The sequence below is a fragment of the Heterodontus francisci genome, chromosome 1, assembly GCF_036365525.1.
Source record: "Heterodontus francisci isolate sHetFra1 chromosome 1, sHetFra1.hap1, whole genome shotgun sequence".
Classification (NCBI taxonomy): domain Eukaryota; kingdom Metazoa; phylum Chordata; class Chondrichthyes; order Heterodontiformes; family Heterodontidae; genus Heterodontus; species Heterodontus francisci.
In genome coordinates, this window is record NC_090371.1 from 275,018,572 (window position 1) to 275,039,752 (window position 21,181).

General features: G+C 41.7%; 1 protein-coding gene across 15 annotated transcripts in view; it reads right to left on the reverse strand.

The window, feature by feature from the left end:
- aimp1a (aminoacyl tRNA synthetase complex interacting multifunctional protein 1a) overlaps positions 1-21,181 on the reverse strand; it is a 68,744-nt gene that overhangs the window by 16,445 nt on the left and 31,118 nt on the right. For 14 of the 15 annotated variants that reach the window (XM_068045716.1, XM_068045632.1, XM_068045640.1 and 11 more), the window contains 2 exons: positions 13,781-13,894; positions 218-382 (listed from right to left, as the gene is read on the reverse strand). In XM_068045716.1, the coding sequence (XP_067901817.1) occupies positions 218-382; positions 13,781-13,894 (279 nt within the window). The remainder of the gene's footprint in view (positions 1-217; positions 383-13,780; positions 13,895-21,181) is intronic. The other variant, XM_068045724.1, reaches the window with a different exon arrangement.

Here is a 21,181-nt window from a genome sequence, read left to right on the forward strand (position 1 = left end):
AGCACATCCCTCCGTATTTTCAAAAACCTCAAATTCTTCTCCTTGACCACACCGTCACTCCCTCTCCTTTTGCCCCGACTTATTATTTGGGGCATCCTGACAATGTGGTAAAATACAATTAATATACAAGTTCTTCCTTTAATCTTTATGAATACTTAAGTGTTTTAGATACACAGTAATACTGTTTAATCATCAATAGATTCTTCAGGATTAATACCTTTCTTGTCTGGCTTCTTGTCTGGTTTATCTTTCTTTTTCTTGTTTTCACTCATTTCTGGTGTTTTTCCGATAACAGTTGGAGTAGCCAATGCATCTGGTGGAGATATACATATTGCAGAACTGGACTGAACTGAAGCTGCTGTCGGAAGTGGAACTTGTTTAACTGCAATTGAAACATTTTCACATTAGAGATGATATAGAAGTCAACATGAACTGCACAGATTTAGCTTCTCTCGATTATCACTTTTCAGGGGTAGAGCTGTGACTCTGGATAATTAAAAAACCTTTAAGTAGTTACTCTAAATACAATGAAGCTCTCCCATTATAATTCAGTTTACCAGTAAACATGAAGTTAAACCATTTTAGTGATGCAGGAAGCTTAGGACCTATACTTGAGGCGATAGCAAATATCAAGATTTTTATTATCCCCACTGCAATATTTGGAAGAGTTAATGGAATAGAAACCCACATATCCAAAGTTGCTGATGAGATAGGCGGCATTGTAAGCAGAGTCGAAGGAAGCATAAAATGACAGATATTGATAAAGTGAATGGACAAAACTGTAGCAAATAGATTTCAATGTAGGCAATGTGAGGTCATCCACTTTGAACCTAAAAAGGATAGAACAGGGTACTTTTATAAATAGCGAAAAGCTAGAAACAGTGGAGGCCCACAGAGATTTGAGTGTCCAGGTAGATAGATTAAAATGTCATGAACAAAGACAGAAAATAATCAAAAAGGCAAATGGAATGCTGGCCTTTATATTTAGAGGACTAGAATACAAGTGGGTAGAAGTAATGCTTCAGCAGTACAAAGCCCTTGTTAGACCACACCTGGAGAACTGCAAGCAGTTCTGAGCACCGCACTCGATGAAGAATATATAGGTCTTGCAGAGAGTGCAGTTTAGATTTCCCAGAGTGATAGCTGGACTCAGTTAAATTACAGGGGTTGTATGCTCTGGAATTTAGGAGGTTAAGGGGTGATTTAATTGATATATTTAAGATATTAAGGAAAACAGATAGAAACTATTTCAGCTGGTTGAGGAGTCTAGAGCTCGGGGCATAGTCAAAGAATTAGAATGAGACCTTTCAGGAGTGAAATTAGGAAAAACTTCTACGCACAAAGGGTGGTAAAAGTTTGGAACTCTCTTCTGCAAATTACATTTGATGCTCAAAGAATTGTTAATGTTAAATCCGAGATTGGTAGATTTTTGTTATCCAAAGATATTAAGATATATGGGGCAAAGGCAGTTACATGATGTTAGATCACAGGTCAGCCATTATCTCACTGAATGGCGAAACAGGCTTGAGGGGCTAAAACACCTACTCCTGTTTTTATGTTCCTAGTTATCCTGGGTGTCCTGACCAATATTTATCCCTCAATAAACATCACAAAAACAGATTATCTGGTCATTACTGTTACACTACTGTTTGTGGTAGCTTGCTGTGTGCAAAATGGCTATCCTGTTTCCTACATTGTAACAGTGAGTACACTTCAAAAAAAAAAGTACTTAACTGGCTATAAAGCACTTTGGGATGTCCTGAGGTCATGAAAGGCACAGAATAAATTAAAGTCTTTCTTTTTATTTACAGTTGAAAATTGAGTCAAAAATGAAATGGGAATCTTTAGCAACTATACAGACAGGACAGGACATAAGGCAAAGAAGGATTCAAAGTCATGAGTCACCTTTACGGCAACATGTTGGCCCTGACCTCTCACTATTTTCTTTTTGAATGACTTCCACTGGTCTGATGTAGACTTTCCTACAAGCAGCTGCTCCCAGTCCACTTTGGACAGATCCTGTTTTATCATATTGAAATCAGCCTTCCCCCAACTCAGTACCTTTATTTCTGGTCCATCTTTGTCCTTTTCCATAACTACCTTAAATCTTACAGAGTTATGGTCACTATCCCCGAAATACTCCCCCACTGACACTTCTACCACTCGTCCAGCTTCATACCCGAGGATTAGGTCCAGTACCGCCCCTTCTCTTGTAGGGCTTTTTATCTGCTGGCTCAAAAAGCTCTCCTGAATGCACTTTAAGAATTCTGCCACCTTTAAGCCTTTTGCACGAAGACTATCCCAGTAAGTATTGGGGAAGTTGAAATCCCGTACTATTATTACCCTATTATTTTTACACCTCTGAGATTTGCCTACATATCTGCTCTTCTATCTCTCCCTGACTATTTGGAGGCCTGTAGTACACTCCCAGCAAAGTGATTGCCCCCTTTTTGTTTTTAAGTTCTACCCATATGGCCTCATTTGAGGAACCCAAGATATCATCCCTCCTTACTGCAGTAATTGACTCCTTGAACAATAGTGCTACGCCACCTCCTCTCTTACAGCTCCCTCTCCCCGTCACGCCTGAAGATTCTACACCCTGGAATATTAAGCTGCCAGTCCTGCCCTTCCCTCAACCACGTCTTTGAGATAGCAATAGTATCATATTCCCATGTGTTCATCAACGCCCTCAATTCATCTACCTTACTGGTAAGACTCCTTGTATTAAAAAAGATGCAATCCAGCCTTGCATTATTCACTTCTTCAGAGTTCTGAAGAAGGGTCACTGACCTGAAACGTTAACTCTGCTTCTCTCTCCACAGATGCTACCAGACCTGCTGAGTATTTCCAGCATTTCTTGTTTTTATTTCAGATTTCCAGCATCTGCAGTATTTTGCTTTTATATTATTGCACTATTCGCTTGTGCCTTAACAGGTTTATATTTGCTCTCCCTTCCAGACTAACTTAGTTTCTCTTCTATATTTGGCTGTGCATCACTCCCTACTGTACTTCCACTCTGTATCGCATCCCCTTACCAAATTAGTTTAAACCCCCCCAACAGCACTAGCAAACCTCCCTGCAAGGATGTTGGTCCCGTTCCAGTTGAGGTGCAGCCCGTCTGACTTGTACAGGTCCCACCTTCGCCAGAAACAGACCCAGTGATCCAGGAAACTAAAGCCCTCCACTCCTGCACCATCTCTTCAACCATGCATTCATTTGTTCTAAACTCCTATTCCTATATTCACTAGCACATGGCACCGGGAGTAATCCAGAGATTACGACCTTTGAGGTCCTGCTTTTTAATCTGCTACCTAGCTCCCTAAATTCTTGCTGCAGAACCTCATCCCTCTTTCTACCCACGTCTTTGGTACCAATGTGAACCACGACCCTCCCTCTTCAGGATGTCCAGCAGACGCTCTGTGACATCCTTGACCCTAGCACCAGGGAGGCAACATACTATCCTGGAGTCACGTTTGCAGCCACGGAAATGCACATCTGTACCCTTTACGATAGAATTCCCATTACAATAGCTCTCCCACCCTTTTTCCACCCCTCCTGTGCAGCTGAGCCACCCATGATGCCATAGACTTGGCTCTTGCTGCATTCCCCTGAGAAGCTATCTCCCCCAACAGTGTTCGAAGCAGAAAATCTGTTAGAGAGGGAAATGGGCCCACGGGATTCCTGCACGACCTGCCTAGTTCTTCTACTCTGCCTGGCAGTCACCCATTCCCTTTCTGCCTGAGCAGTCTTTATGTGACCACCTCCCTGTACGTGCTATCCACGATGATCTCAGCCTTGCGGATGCTCCCGTGTCCCCAGCTGCTGCTCCAGATCCAAAACGTGGATTCAGAGTAGCTGCAGCTGGAGACACTTCCTGCACATGTGTTCACCCTGGACACGCAAGTATCCCTGACTTCCCATATTGCACAGGAGCAGCACTCCATGCTATCCTTCCATGACTTACCCTTAATTTACTCAAAAATTAGACATTATTTACACTAGGGACCTTGATTCCCTAAAAAACGTACTATATATAAAAAAAAACTGTAGACCTTAACTTTCTCTTTACTTTAGTTACTAACCCAGCTATTTACTGATACTCCCTAACAGCAGTCAATATGTCCCATTTGGCATACAGGGTTTTCCTGACCATATAAGCTGTAAAAAGTTGAGGCCCCAGCTCTGCTCCCTGTGGCACACCACTCGTTACATCTTGCCAACCAGAAAATGACTCATTTACGCCTACTCTGTTTCCTGTTAGCTAGCCAATCTTCTATCCATACCAATATGTTAGCCCCTACACCATGAGCTTTTATTTTCCACAGTAACCTCTGATGTGGCACCTTATCAAATGCCTTCTGGAAATCCAAGTGCAGTACATCCACTGGTTGCCCTTTATCCACATGACATGTTGCTTCTTCAAAGAACTCCAATAAATTGGTTATACGTGATTTCCCTTTCACAAAACCATGTTGACTCTACCTGATTACCTTGAATATTTCTAAGTGCCCTGCTAGAACGTCTTTAATAATAGCTTCTAACATCTTCCCTATGACAGATGTTAAGCTAACTGGCCTGTAGTTTCCTGCTTTCCGTCTCCCTCCTTTTTGAATAAAGGAGTTACATTGGCTATTTTCTGATCTAATGGAACCGTCCCAGAATCTAGGGAATTTTGGAAAATTAAAAACGCATCAACTATCTCACTAGCCACTTCTAAGACCTTAGGATGAAGTCCATCAGGACCCGGGGACTTGTCAGCCCGCAGCTCCAGCAATTTGCTCAGTACCACTTCCCTGGTGATTGTAATTTTCTTGAGTTCCTCCCTCCCTTCCATTTCTTGATTTACAACTATTTCTGGGATGTTACTTGTATCCTCCATCCTATGGTGAAGATGGATGCAAAATACCTGTTCACCTGCCATCTGCTTATTTTCCATCATTAATTCCCCAGACTCACTTTTTATAGGACCAATGCTCACTTTGTTAACTTTTATTTTTTAAATAGCTATAGAAACTTTTACTAACCGTCGAAATACAGGAGAGTTGGATTGTTTTAGTCTAATCAAACTTAAGGATATGCACATTTTTTATGAAAGACAGCAAAATGATTAAATCAAGATGTAATACCAAATCTAAAGGGTTGAGCGAGTTATGAAACATTCCTTGCCAGCTAAAATACATCAGTTACTTCACTAACGGATAGAAGCCCCGAGAATGGAAACATCATTTGCACAAGAATTTCCAACAACTATTGTAGTTGGCTGGCTCATGGCGTCCAGCAAGACAAATCTGGCTAACAAAATGATTCATTGCGAGAACTCCTGTAGAGGCGGACATGAATCAACAGAGCCAAGTGATGAGAAACAGATGCATTGTACAAGTTATGATGGGACATGAAAAGGTCTGGAAGATTAACTGGATTACCAGAATGATCAGAAGATAGGAAGGCTAATTTTTAGGTTATTAAAAGTTACCTAAGACAGCAGTTAACTCAGTATGGGTGCTGGCTTGATCAACTGAAAAACTGGCAGGAGAAATTTAGTTGTGATAACCTAGAAAACAGTACATTAGAAATATTAAACACAGTGCTGCTTTCCACTTCCACATTCACCATTACCCAAACAAGAGCGTCAGCCTTCGCTCTGCCTTTGTGTCACACTGATGGGTTCAAACCCCACTCCAGAGGTTTGAGATTATCTAGGCTGACACTTCACTGCAGTAATGAGGGTGTATGGTACTGCTGGAGGTGCAGTCTTTTAAGTCAGTCATTAAACTGAACCCTCATCTGTCTGCTCAGGTGGATGTAAAAGATCCTGTTGCGCTATAAGAGCAGGGAGCTCTCCAAGTATTTAGTTTAGTTTAGTTTAGTTTAGAGATACAGCACTGAAACAGGCCCTTCGGTCCACCGAGTCTGTGCCGACCATCAACCACCCATTTATACTAATCCTGCACTAATCCCATATTCCTACCACATCCCCACCTGTCCCTATATTTCCCTACCTATGCTAGGGGCAATTTATAATGGCCAATTAACCTATCAACCAGCAAGTCTTTGGCATGTGGGAGGAAACCGGAGCACCCGGAGGAAACCCACGCAGACACAGGGAGAACTTGCAAACTCCACACAGGCAGTACCCAGAATTGAACCCAGGTCGCTGGAGCTGTGAGGCTGCGGTGCTAACCACTGCGCCACTGTGCCGCCCCTCTCGTCCCTCATCGAACATGAAAACAAACTGGTCATTTATCTCATTGCAACTGGTGGGGTTTTGCTGTGCACGATTTGACTGTTACATTTCCCCACATAAAACAATGACTACACTTTAAAAATACTTCATTAGTTAAGTGTTTTGGGCAGTTTGAAGACATAAATTGCACTAGAAAAATGCAAGTTATTTCTCTCAATTTTGGTCTCGGTAAGAGTGGAGGAAAATTCATCACAATAAAATGGGACTGCATTTTGGAATGAAGCTCGACGAAAGTAATATTAGAGCTTTCATTGCAACCTCATGACATGTTGTTCCCTTCGGGACAATGCCATATTCCACTTTGATGAAAAACAAATGCGTTTCAACATCAGTATTGTAATTGTAGTCCAGGATCCACAATCAAATCAATGATTATCGTATACAATGGGTGCTTGAATGAAAAGTATAAAATTTGAGAACTTAAAATTAAATGCTAGAAGCTTTTCTGAATACAGAACATTGATTGAGAGAAATAAAAACACCCATTATCATTTAAGAAACAAAGAGAAATGGAGATGAGGAATTTTTTTGGGTATTGTTTCACAGATGAAATTATATCTTCCAATATAAAGTGTATTATCAATTAATTCATTAGCAAAAAAAAAAAGCCCTCGTCCATTTAAAGACAAAATTATTTGAATCAAAACACCCAACAATTTGAATTTGCCACTACTTGAGGGATGAAGGCCAGCCTGGATGACAGGTAAAATATGTAAAGTTTTAGAGGAATCAAGTCATCTGAAGATTATAAGTGCCAGCATAAAGAAAAATTTGAGAGGATGCAAAAGGATCCTCTAAGGTAGATAAGTCCCCAGGGCCTGATGGGATCTACCCTAGAATACTGAGGGAGGCAAGGGAAGAAATTGCTGGGGCCTTGACAGAAATCTTTGCATCCTCATTGGCTACAGGTAAGGTCCCAGAGGACTGGAGAATAGCCAATGTTGTTCCTTTGTTTAAGAAGGGTGGAAAGGATAATCCAGGAAATTATAGGCCGGTGAGCCTTACGTCACTGGTAGGGAAACTATTAGAGAGGATTCTTCGGGACAGGATTTACTCCCATTTGGAAACAAACGAACTTATTAGCGAGAGACAGCATGGCTTTGTGAAGGGGAGGTCGTGTCTTACTAATTTGATTGAGTTTTTTGAGGAAGTGACGAAGATGATTGATGAGGGAAGGGCGATAGATGTTGTCTATATGGGACTTTAGTAAAGCCTTTGACAAGGTCCCGCATGGCAGACTGGTACAAAAGGTGAAGTCACACGGGATCAGAGGTGAGCTGGCAAGATGGATACAGAACTGGCTCAGTCACAGAAGACAGAGGGTATCAGTGGATGGGTGTTTTTCTGAATGGAGGGATGTGACTAGTGGTGTTCCGCAGGGATCAATGCTGGGACCTTTGCTGTTTGTAGTATATATAAATGATTTGGAGGAAAATGTAGCTGGTCTGATTAGTAAGTTTGCGAACGACACAAAGGTTGGTGGAGTTGCGGATAATGATGAGGATTGTCAGAGGATACAGCAGGATATAGATCGGTTGGAGACTTGGGCGGAGAAATGGCAGATGGAGTTTAATCCGGACAAATGTGAGGTAATGCATTTTGGAAGGTCTAATGCAGGTGGGAGGTATACAGTAAATGGCAGAACCCTTAGGAGTATTGACAGGCAGAGAGATCTGGGCGTACAGGTCCACAGGTCACTGAAAGTGGCAACGCAGGTGGATAAGGTAGTCAAGAAGGCATACGGCATGCTTGCCTTCATCGGTCGGGGCATAGAGTATAAAAATTGGCAAGTCATGTTGCAGCTGTACAGAACCTTAGTTTGGTCAGACTTAGAATATTGCGTGCAATTCTGGTCGCCACACTACCAGAAGGACATGGAGGCTTTGGAGAGGGTACAGAGGAGGTTTACCAGGATGATGCCTGGTCTGGAGGGCATTAGCTAAGAGGAGAGGTTGGAAAAACTCGGATTGTTTTCACTGGAACGACGGAGGTGGAGGGGCGACATGATAGAGGTTTACAAAGTTATGAGCGGCATGGACAGAGTGGATAGTCAGAAGCTTTTTCCCAGGGTGCAAGAGTCAGTTACTAGGGGACATAGGTTTAAGGTGCGAGGGGCAAAGTTTAGAGGGGATGTGCGAGGCAAGTTTTTTTTACACAGAGGGCGGTGAGTACCTGGAACATGCTGCCAGGGGAGGTGGTGGAAGCAGATACGATCGTGACGTTTAAGAGACATCTTGACAAATACATGAATAGGAAGGGAATAGAGAGATATGGGCCCCGGAAGTGCAGAAGGTGTTAGTTTCGGCAGGCATCAAGATCGGCGCAGGCTTGGAGGGCCGAATGGCCTGTTCCTGTGCTGTTCTTTGTTCTTTGATAGAAACTGGCTAAGCAGGAATATATGGATTTAAAACTGCTGCAGTGATGAAAACAAAGAAGAATATTTTTCAAGTACATCAGGTGGGAAAAAGGTAAAAAAAAAACTGTTGTAAATTAAAGATGAGATTTGCTGAAAAATTGAATTAGTACTTTAGTTGTGTGTTTATAAGAGAATATGATCGGACAGTGCTGTGGCAAAATTGATACAAGGTGGTTGAAATTTTAGAGATATATAACCTGCAGGAGTCAAGGAAATAATTTCTGACCAACTCTATAGAATTTTTTTTGATGTGAAAACTGTAGAGGTGACTTATTTAGATTTTAGTACAGCTTTTGACAAGGTATTTTGCACAATAACAGTTGAGACATTTTTCAAGCAAATGCTGGGGTAGATAAAATCTGAATTGGCTGTAGAAAAAGAGTCTGTCTAAATGGTATGAAGAATTCCTTCTGCTCTTCTGCTGAACTTACAATTGGGAATAAAAAATAAGGAAAGGAATTATTGGCTTAATGGGCAAACAACAACAAAAACAGAGGGACCAGAGGGATCACAGTAGATAAATCCAGTGCATGACTGCTATCAAGAAAGCACATAGAATATATATGTTGTATAGATCATAGGACATTATCCCACTATTGTAAAATGCATTGCAAGGGCACATCTGGAGCATTTTGTGTACTGCTCTAGAATCCTCATCGCAGGCAAATGTAGCCGAGCTGAAAAACGTACAGAGAAGAACGATTAGAGGATAAAGAATAAACCACAGAGCTGGGACCCTTCACCATAGAGGGAAAACTGATGGGAAATATGATGGAGGTTATTTGAATTACAGAAGCTCAAGTACAAAAAAGGATGACAAGTACAAGGTGAAGAGAGATAATTTCAGGCTGGAAGTAACTAAGCATTACTTCATTAAAAGGGTGGTTGGTATTTGGAATAGTTTACCAAGGGAGTCTGTATGTACAAGAAGCTTTGATTGCTCAGATGTAAAATTGCCAAGTGTCTTGAAACTAATACTATTGGATACAGCTGGAGGGCAGATTAGATAGACTTTGGTCTTTGAGATGAGATTTTCTCTACTACTTGAATTTGCATGGCACATTTCCCCATCTCCTCTGCTGAGGCCATTGACAAAAGTGGGTATGCTTCATTCACAACAAATGCAGCCCAACAAGTGGTCCAAGTGGCCGCACCTCACATTGGTCTAGGTGGAAGGAATAAGCAAGCTGTGCGACAATGGTGGGACATCACAGCCAATCCTGTTCGTGTCCTCAACATTTATTGCTTACTTTACAATTGGAATTACTGGACAGTGATCAGGAACGTGAACCCAGGATACTCTCCCCCGCCATTCACATGCAAGAGGCTAATTGCAGTATCCGATCACTGCTTTGATAAAAAATCAGCCATCTCAACCATGGACTAAATCTGGGACTTTTCTGGCTCAACTGTACATCAGGCAGTGAGTCAACTGTGGCTGAGGAATCTGCACTGTTCTTTTATAGGTTATACTGAAGAGAAGAAAAATAATCATAAAAATTTTACTGTTGCTCTGATGCAGCCCCATGCCTTCATCTATCTGCGATGTAAAACATTTTGGCGAATCTATGGAACTTATAAAGCCGTAAAAATAAAAGTACCTTAAATTTGCTAGCGGTATTACGTTTCATTATACTGCAGGTTGTGGAAAATACTTGTAACAGTCTGCATTTCTGGACTTCAATGGGATTGATAAAAAAATTCTTTTTGAAATGCTTAGATTTTGCATCATAAATACAGAAGTTTATTCAGGGCCGATACATTGGGCTGAATTTTATTGCAGGCCGAAAAGCAGGTCCCAAGCCCGTACTTGCCAGCAGGAGGACCAGCTCGGCAACATTATTGCAGGCGCCCTCCTAACTGGCTGCCTGCAGGTCCACCGTCCAATTAAGGACGGTGGGCGAGCTCCTAATACTGCCGGCCCAGAGGACTGGCAGCTCTGAAGCCTCATCAACGCCACTAGGAGGGGTGGGTGCTGCTGAGGCAGCAGACCTTGAGGGTGCCTGAACATGGAGACACCCTCAGACAGGGGACCGGGGAAGGTAGAGCCCATGGGACAGAGGGGAAACCCCTCCAGCTGGTCCGTTGTGGTCGCCTTCCCTGCCCGTGGCTCCGTCTTTGGGCCATGGAGACTCCAGCTCTGCTGGCCCCGCTGGGCTCCCCATGTGGTGGAGAGCTACCCTGATGTCGGCACAATGCTGATGGTCCCGTAAAACAGTCCCTGAATTGGGCCCTTAAATGATGCAAATCGGCTGCTTGCCACCGTGGAGCAGGCAGCTGATCCGCCTTACAGCCTGCCACTGGGAAATTTCCCCGATGGCAGGACTGCGATGGAGAGCCTGCTATTTTACCTGCCCCCCTCCTCCATTCCTTTCACCCGGGGACTGGTAAAATTCAGCCCGTTAGTGTATGTGAACTCATGAAATATTGGATGCAGCTCATCACTGCTTGAAACTTTTAAAAACACTAGAGTGATGATTAGGTATTAGAAACATGAGCATGGAGTTATGAGGAAGATTTAAATTTGCAGCACTGCAGGGAAGATTAATCATTCTAGACTTAAAATAGCAAAGCCAAGTGATTGTGACAAAAATCAACACAAATAATACAAATGGTGAAGAATAAGGCCTCTAGAATTGAGTTTCTGATTCTCCCAAAATGCAAAGTCGTAAGTCTATATTTTGAGATTCATATCAAGTAATATATACTTCCTGCCCCAGCCAAATCTGAGTGAGCGCTAATGTCAACGAGTAGTTTCACTGTAATTAGGACCCCTATTAACTAGTAAAAGACTAAGTTAAAATTGGCAGGTCTCAGAGAAATTGCTCTGAAAAATCGTTTTATTGCAGTCCCTTGCAAACTAAACTGCCCTGAAATTGAGAAATGCTAGTTACATACAAACATCTGTAAAACGACCAGGAAATATCAGCTTGTTCATCGAGCCTGTCCCATCTGCAATGCTGTAGCCTCCCCCATCATAGCCATGCAATCTCCTGGGAAAGGTGAAATACATATTTAAGAGAAATTTAAGAGAAAAGCTTTGGGAAATTTCTCTCTGACCTTCCCAAAGGCAATCACAGAATCGTTACAGTGCAGAAGGAGGCCATTTGGCCCATCATGTCCACACTGGCTCTCTGAAAGAGCAATTCCCTGAGTTCCATTCCCCTGCCTTCTCCCCAGAACCCTTCACATTCTTTCTTTTCATATAACTGTCTAATTCCTTTTTGAATGCTTCAATTGAACCTGCCTCCACCACGTTCTCAGGCAACGCATTCCAGACCTTAACCACTCTCTCTGTGAAAAAGTTTTTCCTCGTGTCACTTTTGCTTCTCTTATCAAATACTTTAAATCTGTACCCTCTCGATCTCAATCTTTTCACAAGTGGGAACAGTTTCTCTCTATCTACTCTGTCCAGACCCCTCATGATTTTGAATACCTCTCTCAAATCATCTCAGCCTCCTCTTCTCCAAGGAAAACAGTCCTAACTTCTCCAGTCTGTCATAACTGAAATTCCTCATCCCTGAAACCATTCTCATTAATCTTTTCTGTACTCTCTCCAATGCCCTCACGTCTTTCCTAAAGTGCGGTGCCCAGAACTGGATGCAATACTCCAGCTGAGGCTGAACTATGTCTTACACAAGTTCAACGTAACATCCTTGCTCTTGTACTCTATGCCCCTATTAATAAAGCCCATGATACTGTAAACTTTATTAACTGCTATCTCAACCTGTCCAGCCCACCTTCAATGACTTATGTACATATACACCTAGGTCCCTCTGCTCCTGCACCCCCTTTAAAATTGTACCCTTTATTCTATATTGTCTCTCCATGGTCTTCCTACCAAAATGAATCACTTCATATTTCTCTGCATTGAACTTCACCTGCCACCTGTCTGCCCATTCCACCAACTTGTCTATGTCCTTTTGAAGTTCTACACTATCCTCCTCACAGTTCACAATACTTCCAAGTTTTGTATCATCTGCAAACTTTGAAATTGTGCCCTGCATACCAAGGTCTAGGTCATTAATATATTTCAGGAAAAGCAAAGGTCCCAACACTGATCCCTGGGGAACTCCACTACAAACCTTCCTCCAGCCCGAACAACATCCATTAACCACTGCTCTTTGTTTCCCGTCACTCAGCCATTTTCGTATCCATGTTGCTACCGGCCCTTTCATTCCATGTGCTACAAGTTTGCTCACAAGTCTGTTGTGTGGCAGTGTGTCAAACGCCTTTTGAAAGTCCATGTACACCACATCAACAGCATTGCCCTCATCAACCCTCTCTGTTACCTCCTCAAAAAAACTCCAGCAAGTTAGTTAAACATGATTTTCCCTTAAGATATTCATGCTGGCTTTCCTTAATTAACTTGCATTTGTCCATGTGACTACTGATTTTGTCCTGAATTATTTTTTCTAGAAGTTTTCCCACCACCGAAGTTAAACTGACTGGTCTGTAGTTGCTGGCTTATCTTAACACCCTTTTTAGAACAAGGGTGTACCGTCTGCAATTCTCCAGTCCTTTGGCACCATCCCCGAGTCTAAGACAATCTGAAAAATTATGGCAATGCCTCTGCGATTTCCACCCTCACTTCCCTCAGTATCCTTCGATGCGTCTCATATGGTCCTGGTGCTTTATCCACTTTAAGTACAGACAGCCTGTCTAATACTTCCTCTTTTATCAATTTTAAACCCTAGTGTCTGAATTACCTCCTCTTTCATCATTGCCTGGGGTGCATCTTCTTCCTTGGTAAAGACAGATGCAAAGTATTCATTTAATAGCTCAGCTATGCCCTCTGCCTCCACGTGTAAATCCCCTTTGTAGTCCCTAATTGGCCCCACTCATCCTTTTACCACCCTTTTACTATTTATATGCCGATAGAAAACTCTGGGATTTCCTTTAATGCTAGCTGCCAGTCTCTTTTCATGCTCTCTCTTTGCTTCAAGCAATCAAGCTTGCAATCAAGCAAGCTCCAGGAGATCACGATGAGTTTGCAAATCAAACATAAACAGGGCGTATTATCAATACCCTCAGTTAATTACAGCAAACTATAAAAATTTTATAATTCAATTGTTTTATGTACAGCATTATGGTTATAATTTAGTGGTACAAAGGCCTACCTCCATTACGGATCTCTGCTTCTATTAGATTTTGTTTTAAATCTTCGATTTCCTTCTTCAATTTTGCATTTTCAACCCGAAGCCTCTTTTCTTCTCTTTGGGAAGCCTGGAGGACTTAATTACCCAAAGTTACAATATTTAAATGAAACATGTTCAGTATATACAAGCCATTGAAACTTGTTCAAAAAGGCTACATTGTACTCAATTCTTAACTGATAATTCACACAATATTTAGCAAAGTTTTGACACAATGTACACACTAACATATGGCAATTGGATCCTTCAAAAAGCTTACGCCCATTAGGAAACAGACTGAAAATTTCACACATAACAAATGAGGTATCAGAGAAGACTTTCACTTGGAGTGGATGCTGGATATGAATCCAGGTCCCAAAAGGTGAAAAGCCAGTGTCTGATATACTATATCATTCAGTTCACCTTCCTACTGGCTGAACATTATTAAAATAAATTCTCATTTCTTATTTCACAGCTCAATGCGAGCAATTTCTTCCCTACCTTTATGCCTCCTATAAACTTTCTTTCAATAACAACTTGGAAAGTTTTGGTAAAAATTATACCAATTTGCTTGAACTGATTATAATGCTGATGTGATAGGGTCCCTTTGTTAGTTCTTGTGCAAATGTGTCCATTGATTACTGGACATTCTGTGATGGTACCCTGTATGACACACAAAATATTTTCAGTTCAATTATGATTTCTGTTCACCAATACGCTATTATGACGGTCTTAACTTGGCCGGTGAGGAAGTTATCAGTTCATTCAAATCCATTATTTTGATGATAAATGCAAATGAGTTGCCAAGTTCTAGCAAGCAGTCTGTACCAAGCAAGGCAAAGGCAATAATTTCAGAGAATATTGTTCGTTTCACTTATGAGTTAGATCATTGCCAGGACTTCTCAGCCAATTGCCAACAGCAATCTCTTGGTCTCAAAAGCTCTCCCATCCTCTTCCGTGCAAGGAAAACGTCTCTTCTCCAGAACAAAGTTAACAAAACCTGGCAGGACAGAATTCCGAGGCACTCTTATACATCTCTATCTGGCCTTTACTTTTGACAAATTATAGATTTGTTCAAGAATGCCATTGCTTTTGCTTTTTTGATTCTCAAGAGAGGCAGTAGCCATTTGTCTTGTTTGACCCTAATTGTCTACAATACAAGTAATGTATGCAGTGAACGGCTGTGCCTTTGACTATGTAACTAAACATACTAGCAGAAACCTGCAAAACATTTGCAATCAGCAACCACATCCCTGAAACACTCACATATCTCAAATTTTAGTTGAATGCAATAAATGAAGTTAGGTTTCAAAAAAACTTTCAGTGGCGCTGAAAACTAAATGCACCCCATGTGGACGATGCTCACATATCTGAGGGTTTAATTGAAAGCAATAAACAGAATTGGGTTTAAACAAAACTGCAGTTAGCAACCATTTCACTGAAACAAGATTTTTCATCTCCGTCAGTTTAATACATTATTCTGAAGTAATTCTACAGCTTTTGCCCTCAGCTGACCAGTTAGTGCCTGCCTTTTAAGATTTGCAGCTGCACGAGAGAATATGTAATATCCTCAAATTTGCAGATGACACAAAACTGGGTGGGAGGGTGCGTTGGGAGGAGGATGCAGAGGCGCTTCAGGGTGATTTGGACAAGTTGAGTGAGTGGGCTAATGCATGGCAGATGCAGTATAATGTGGATAAATGTATTTTGATAGCAAAAACAGGAAAGCAGATTATCTGAACGGCTTTAAACTGAGAGGGGGAATATGCAGAGAGACCTGGGTGTTCTCGTACACCAGTCGCTGAAGGTAAGCATGCAGGTGCAACAGGCAGTAAAAAAGGCACATGGTATGTTGGCCTTCATAGTGAGAGGATTCAAGTACAGGAGCAGGGATGTCTTGCTGCAATTATACAGGGCCTTGGTGAGGCCACACCTGGAATATTGTGTGCAGTTTTGGTTTCCTTATCTGAGGAAGGATGTTCTTGCTATAGAGGGAGTGCAGCGAAGGTTTACCAGACTGATTCCTGTGATGGTGGGACTGATGTATGAGGAGAGATTGAATCGGTTAGGATTATATTCGCTTGAATTCAGAAGAGTGAGGGGGGGATCTCATAGAAACCTATAAAATTCTAACAGGACTTGACAGGGTAGATGCAGGAAGGATGTTCCTGATGGTGGGGGAGTCCAGAACCAGGGGTCATAGTCTCAGGACACGGGGTCAACCTTTCAGGACTGAGATGAGGAGAACTTTCTTCACCCAGAGAGTGGTGAGCCTGTGGAATTCGCTACCACAGAAAGCAGTTGAGGCCAAAACATTGTATGTTTTCATGGAGTTAGACATAGCACTTGGGTCTAAAGGGATCAAAGGGTATGGGGTGAAAGCGGGAACAGATTACTGAGTTGGATGATCAGCCATGATCATAATGAATGGCGGAGCAGGCTTGAAGGGCCGAATGGCCTACTCCTGCTCCTATTTTCTATGTTTCTAAAAGGCCATTAATCCCCTGTAGTTTGTACTGTTGCTGACTCTCTTTAAAGACAAAAGGGATTTGTATCTATTCAGCACTCATGTCTTTTGAATGTCCCAGAGCACCTCACATAGAATTAATTACCTGGTGCAATTCTGAGAGATAATTTTATTATAGATAATTGCACAAGTTTACTTGGCAGTCTGAGTGTTTGATGTTAATAAACTGGTATTTAACAGATTTTGTGCAATATTGGGCTTAAAAAACAAGCTCTAATCCTCCACCTGCTTCTGTGTGCACCAAAGCTGAAACATTTGCAGTCAAAGTAGTTTTGTGCACAAGGTTCCACAAATGACAGCGAAGAGTTTTAAAAATTGCAGTTAGGAACCACTTCCCTAAAACAATATTTTGACAAATTTAGATTTCAATTCCACTATTCACCTCTGTCCCAGTTGAAAATGGTGCCAAAAACTGAGCGCACCCAGTGTGCCAGGCACTGCCCACCAAATAACCCCACCACCAGATGCATCCCTTAAACTGATCAATCAGTTCACCAAACTGACAGACAAAAACTGTGTATTTTATTATAGATAATTGCACAAACTTGCTTGGCAGTCTGAGTGTTGAATGCTGATAAACCGGTATTTAACAGATTTTGTGATTAAACAAAATAAGCTGATTTTGAATGTGAATGGAATGGAATGTGAATGGACAACTCAAAGTGCATGACTGCAAACACTGATGAGTATACTAATTAAATAGACAGAGAGGGGGCATCTTGAACCACATAAGCTGAACAAAGTAATACAGATAGAACATTACAACTTATTTACACAAGATTACATTTTAGCTTGCTGGAGCTGAAGTGTTTTTCAAAATTCAATGCATCCATTGAATCTGAGCCTACTGTCATGGTGGTACTAATTCACACCTGAGTACCCTCAATTCACCCTTTGGAATCGACTATCTACGTCTCATCTAGAATCTCTAGTATCTGAAGTGCATCAGTATATCATTCACTCATTGAATAATCATGTACATACCACTGACATCTTAATGCTTTATGAATCCACTCAGCAGAAACAACAAAGCAGAAGTAGTACAGAAACTTCATGTAAGATGTCTTGGCATTAAGAATACAAATTTAGAGCCTGAAGGGGTATGTACAAGTATGTAGCTCTGAATCACTTTTTCATAATGCAAGATCAGGAAACAACTCTACTTAGTATTTCCTTTCTGACAATTTATGGTTCCAGTTATTTCTAACATGAACCCAATTACAAGGCAATAATGAGGGCATGGTTTTGGCATGTTGGTCATAACATTTCTTCTTTTTCTTATGTATCCCCTTTAGTTTCATTTCATGAACATACATTTTGTAGTTCATAGATTTTATTTTTACAAGTGCTTTTTGCAGTTTCAAGTGTATAATTCTCTCATGTTGTGGGTCATATGGAGATACATGTAGCTTCAACGCCAGCTCTCAGTTTAAAGGAAACACACAATGACATGTTCCAGCTGCTCTCTAGGACCCATCATTAGAAAAATTAATATCCAGTGCAAATTGATAGATGGATGCACTGTATAAAACAGGCAAATACTGAAACACAAGAAATAGGAGCAGGGTAGACCATATGGGCCATCAAGCCTGCTCCGCTATTCAATACGATCATGGCTGATCTTAGGGTTCAATTTCACTTTCCCACCCGCTCGCCATATCCCTTGGTTCTATCCCAGTCTTAAATGTATTCAACGATGGAGCATCCACAACCCTCTGGGCTACAAAATTCCAAAGATTCACAAATAGTTTCTCATCATATCAGTCCTAAATAACAAAGAACAAAGAACAGTACAGCACAGGAACAGGCCATTCGGCCCTCCAAGCCTGCGCCGATCTTGATGCCTGCCTAAACTAACACCTTCTGCACTTCCGGGGCCCATATCCCTCTAGTCCCTTCCTATTCATATATTTGTCAAGATGTCTTTTAAACGTTGCTATCGTATCTGCTTCCACCACCTCCCCTGGCAGCAGGTTCCAGGTACTCACCACCCTCTGTGTAAAAAAACTTGCCTCGCACATCCCCTCTAAACTTTGCCCCTCGCACCATAAACCTATGTCCCCTAGTAACTGACTCTTCCACCCTGGGAAAAAGCTTCTGACTATCCACTCTGTCCATGCCGCTCATAACTTCGTAAACCTCTATCATGTCGCCCCTCCAACTCCGTCGTTCCAGTGAAAACAATCCGAGTTTTTCCAACCTCTCCTCATAGCTAATGCCCTCCAGACCAGGCAACATCCTGGTAAACCTCCTCTGTACCCTCTCCAAAGCCTCCACGTCCTTCTGGTAGTGTGGCGACCAGAATTGCACACAATATTCTAAGTGTGGCCTAACTAAGGTTCTGTACAGCTGCAACGTGACTTGCCAATTTTTATACTCTATGCCCCGACCGATGAAGGAAAGCATGCCGTATGCCTTCTTGACTACCTTATCCACCGGCGTTGCCACTTTCAGTGACCTGTGGACCTGTATGCCCAGATCTCTCTGCCTATCAATACTCCTAAGGGTTCTGCCATTTACTGTATACCTCCCACCTGCATTAGACCTTCCAAAATGCATTACCTCATATTTGTCCGGATTAAACTCCATCTGCCATTTCTCCGCCCAAGTCTCCAACCGATCTATATCCTGCTGTATTCTCTGACAATCCTCATCATTATCCGCAACTCCACCAACCTTTGTGTCGTCCGCAAACTTACTAATGATCGGCCCCTTTTCCTGAGACTGTGCCTCCATGTTTTCAACCAGTGGCAACAATCTCTCAGTGTCTACCCTCTCTAGCCCCTTCAGAATCTTGTATGTTTCAATGAGATCACCTCTCATTTTCTACACTCCAGGGAATAAAGCCCAATTTACTCAGCCTATCATAAGACAACCCAGGGACCAATTTAGTGCATCTTCACTGTACTGCCTCCAATGCAAGTATATCCTTTCTAAAATGTGGAGACTGAAACTGCACACAGTTCTCCAGATGTGGTCTCACCAAAACCCTGTATAATTGTAGCAAAACTGGATATGCAATAAAGACTTAAAAAAGTATGAGTTACATGGTGGTTTGTTTATATGCATGAATAGCAAGAACATTTCAGCTCTTGATTTTCAAGTTGTAGGACTAAGAAGTTGATCTCAACTCCAGGAACGAAGACATTGTAACACTCCTATCAAAATAGGATTTGTAAGAAAGCTGGATTTTAGGATCTTGACAAATATATGATGAGGAACCAGACAAATCCTTGATTCCCTCCGTTAGTTCCTAACTAAAGAACTATCTGGGATTCTACCTGCCACTATAGGTCTTGGGATGAATGATGTTGAACTCATCTGCCAAAATGTCTTACATTTAACTCAGTTCTAAGCAAAATTAATTTAATTTACTAAACCTTGATTCAGTTAGCTCAAGTTGCTGAGTGAGTGAATTAACTCTTACCAAATCGTCAAGGAAGAAGCCAGACCACATTATGCATTGAACACAATTTACTGGTTGCAAACTGCAATTAGTACATGAATTCTTAATAAACACTCATTAGTTTATTTAGCGAGCTAGCAGTTGAGCAGCAAATCATTAATGGATAGAGCTACTTAAAACAAGTAGCAAAGATTACACAGGTATTACAATAAATTAGTGTATTGCTGTAAATCAGAACTACCAGATGCTGAACATTAATACTGCAATGACCAGAGCCTGTTACAAATTGTTGAGATTCCTTTGAATAATTAGATAGCTGACAAATTAACAGCTTTGAATAGCCAGTCTATTAAATAGTTCAAGTCTGCATGCATGATTAACAAGGTTCACAGCTTACACAACCTCATCTTTAAGAATGGTGCAGTCCAGTCAATCTTCTTCCTTCCCTAGGACTCAGACCTTAGCTTCTGAAGCATTGAGGCAATGAGCCCCCTTTTTCCCTTTCCACTTGGACCTTCAGTGCCGACTGGCTTCACACTGGCCTCTCTCTGACCTCAGCCACTTAAAGTTAAGTGGCACTTTTCTTTGTCTGCAGCCATCTGGTGCAGCCTTAAAAACTAATCTGGTGTTTTATTCCTTATCCTAATATGCTGTACCTGTAAAGGCACCTTCCCGTATTTGCTAGGTACAGGTTCTTACAGAACAAAAAACTGAAATGTACCAACAGAGACTGCTAATCATAAAAATACAGAGAAAAGACAGCTTGTTCCCCAGAGAAGAATATTACTACAGACTAATATTCCCTCTCAGCTGTGTGCCTACGCGTCAACCCGAAAATTCCCATGCAGGAAACCTAGTTGGCCCCTTGTAGTTACTACGCATGCTTAAAAAAAAGAATTGCCCGTGCACTCCAAAAAAAATTTAGAGGGTACATATTTTGTTACAGACTGCCTATTACAATTGACTACTCATTGTCTAACACTGATTGATCAGAGAGGTGCAGAACCATCTAGTTAAAGGCAAATTTCACTCAATCGGGATGAAACTGGTGCCAGAAGGTCTTGACCACCCCCTCCAACCTTTTGTCAAACACGATAAATGTGGAGTCCTATACCTGTCATCTGAATTGCAGGGGGCCTGGCATTTCCCCCCAGTAAGACAGACTTTGTGTCTATGATTTTTACAATCCCCTTCACCCGCTGATCTTGCATTTCTAGAGTCATTTTTCCAACACAGATGGAGGGAGGTGACATCTTTATGTTCAATTAGGCTTTCCACCCGAGGCTAAAGCTAAGGATATTGAAGTCTCATAAGACCTGCCTGTAGCATAAACACAAACCTTTCTAGTGCAATTAACATACAGGTTTTATAGTTTTGATTAGTTTATGGGCTTCATCTTACAGGATTCTATGACCAGAAGCCTGGGTGACAGTTAGCTAAACGTTTTCACCCG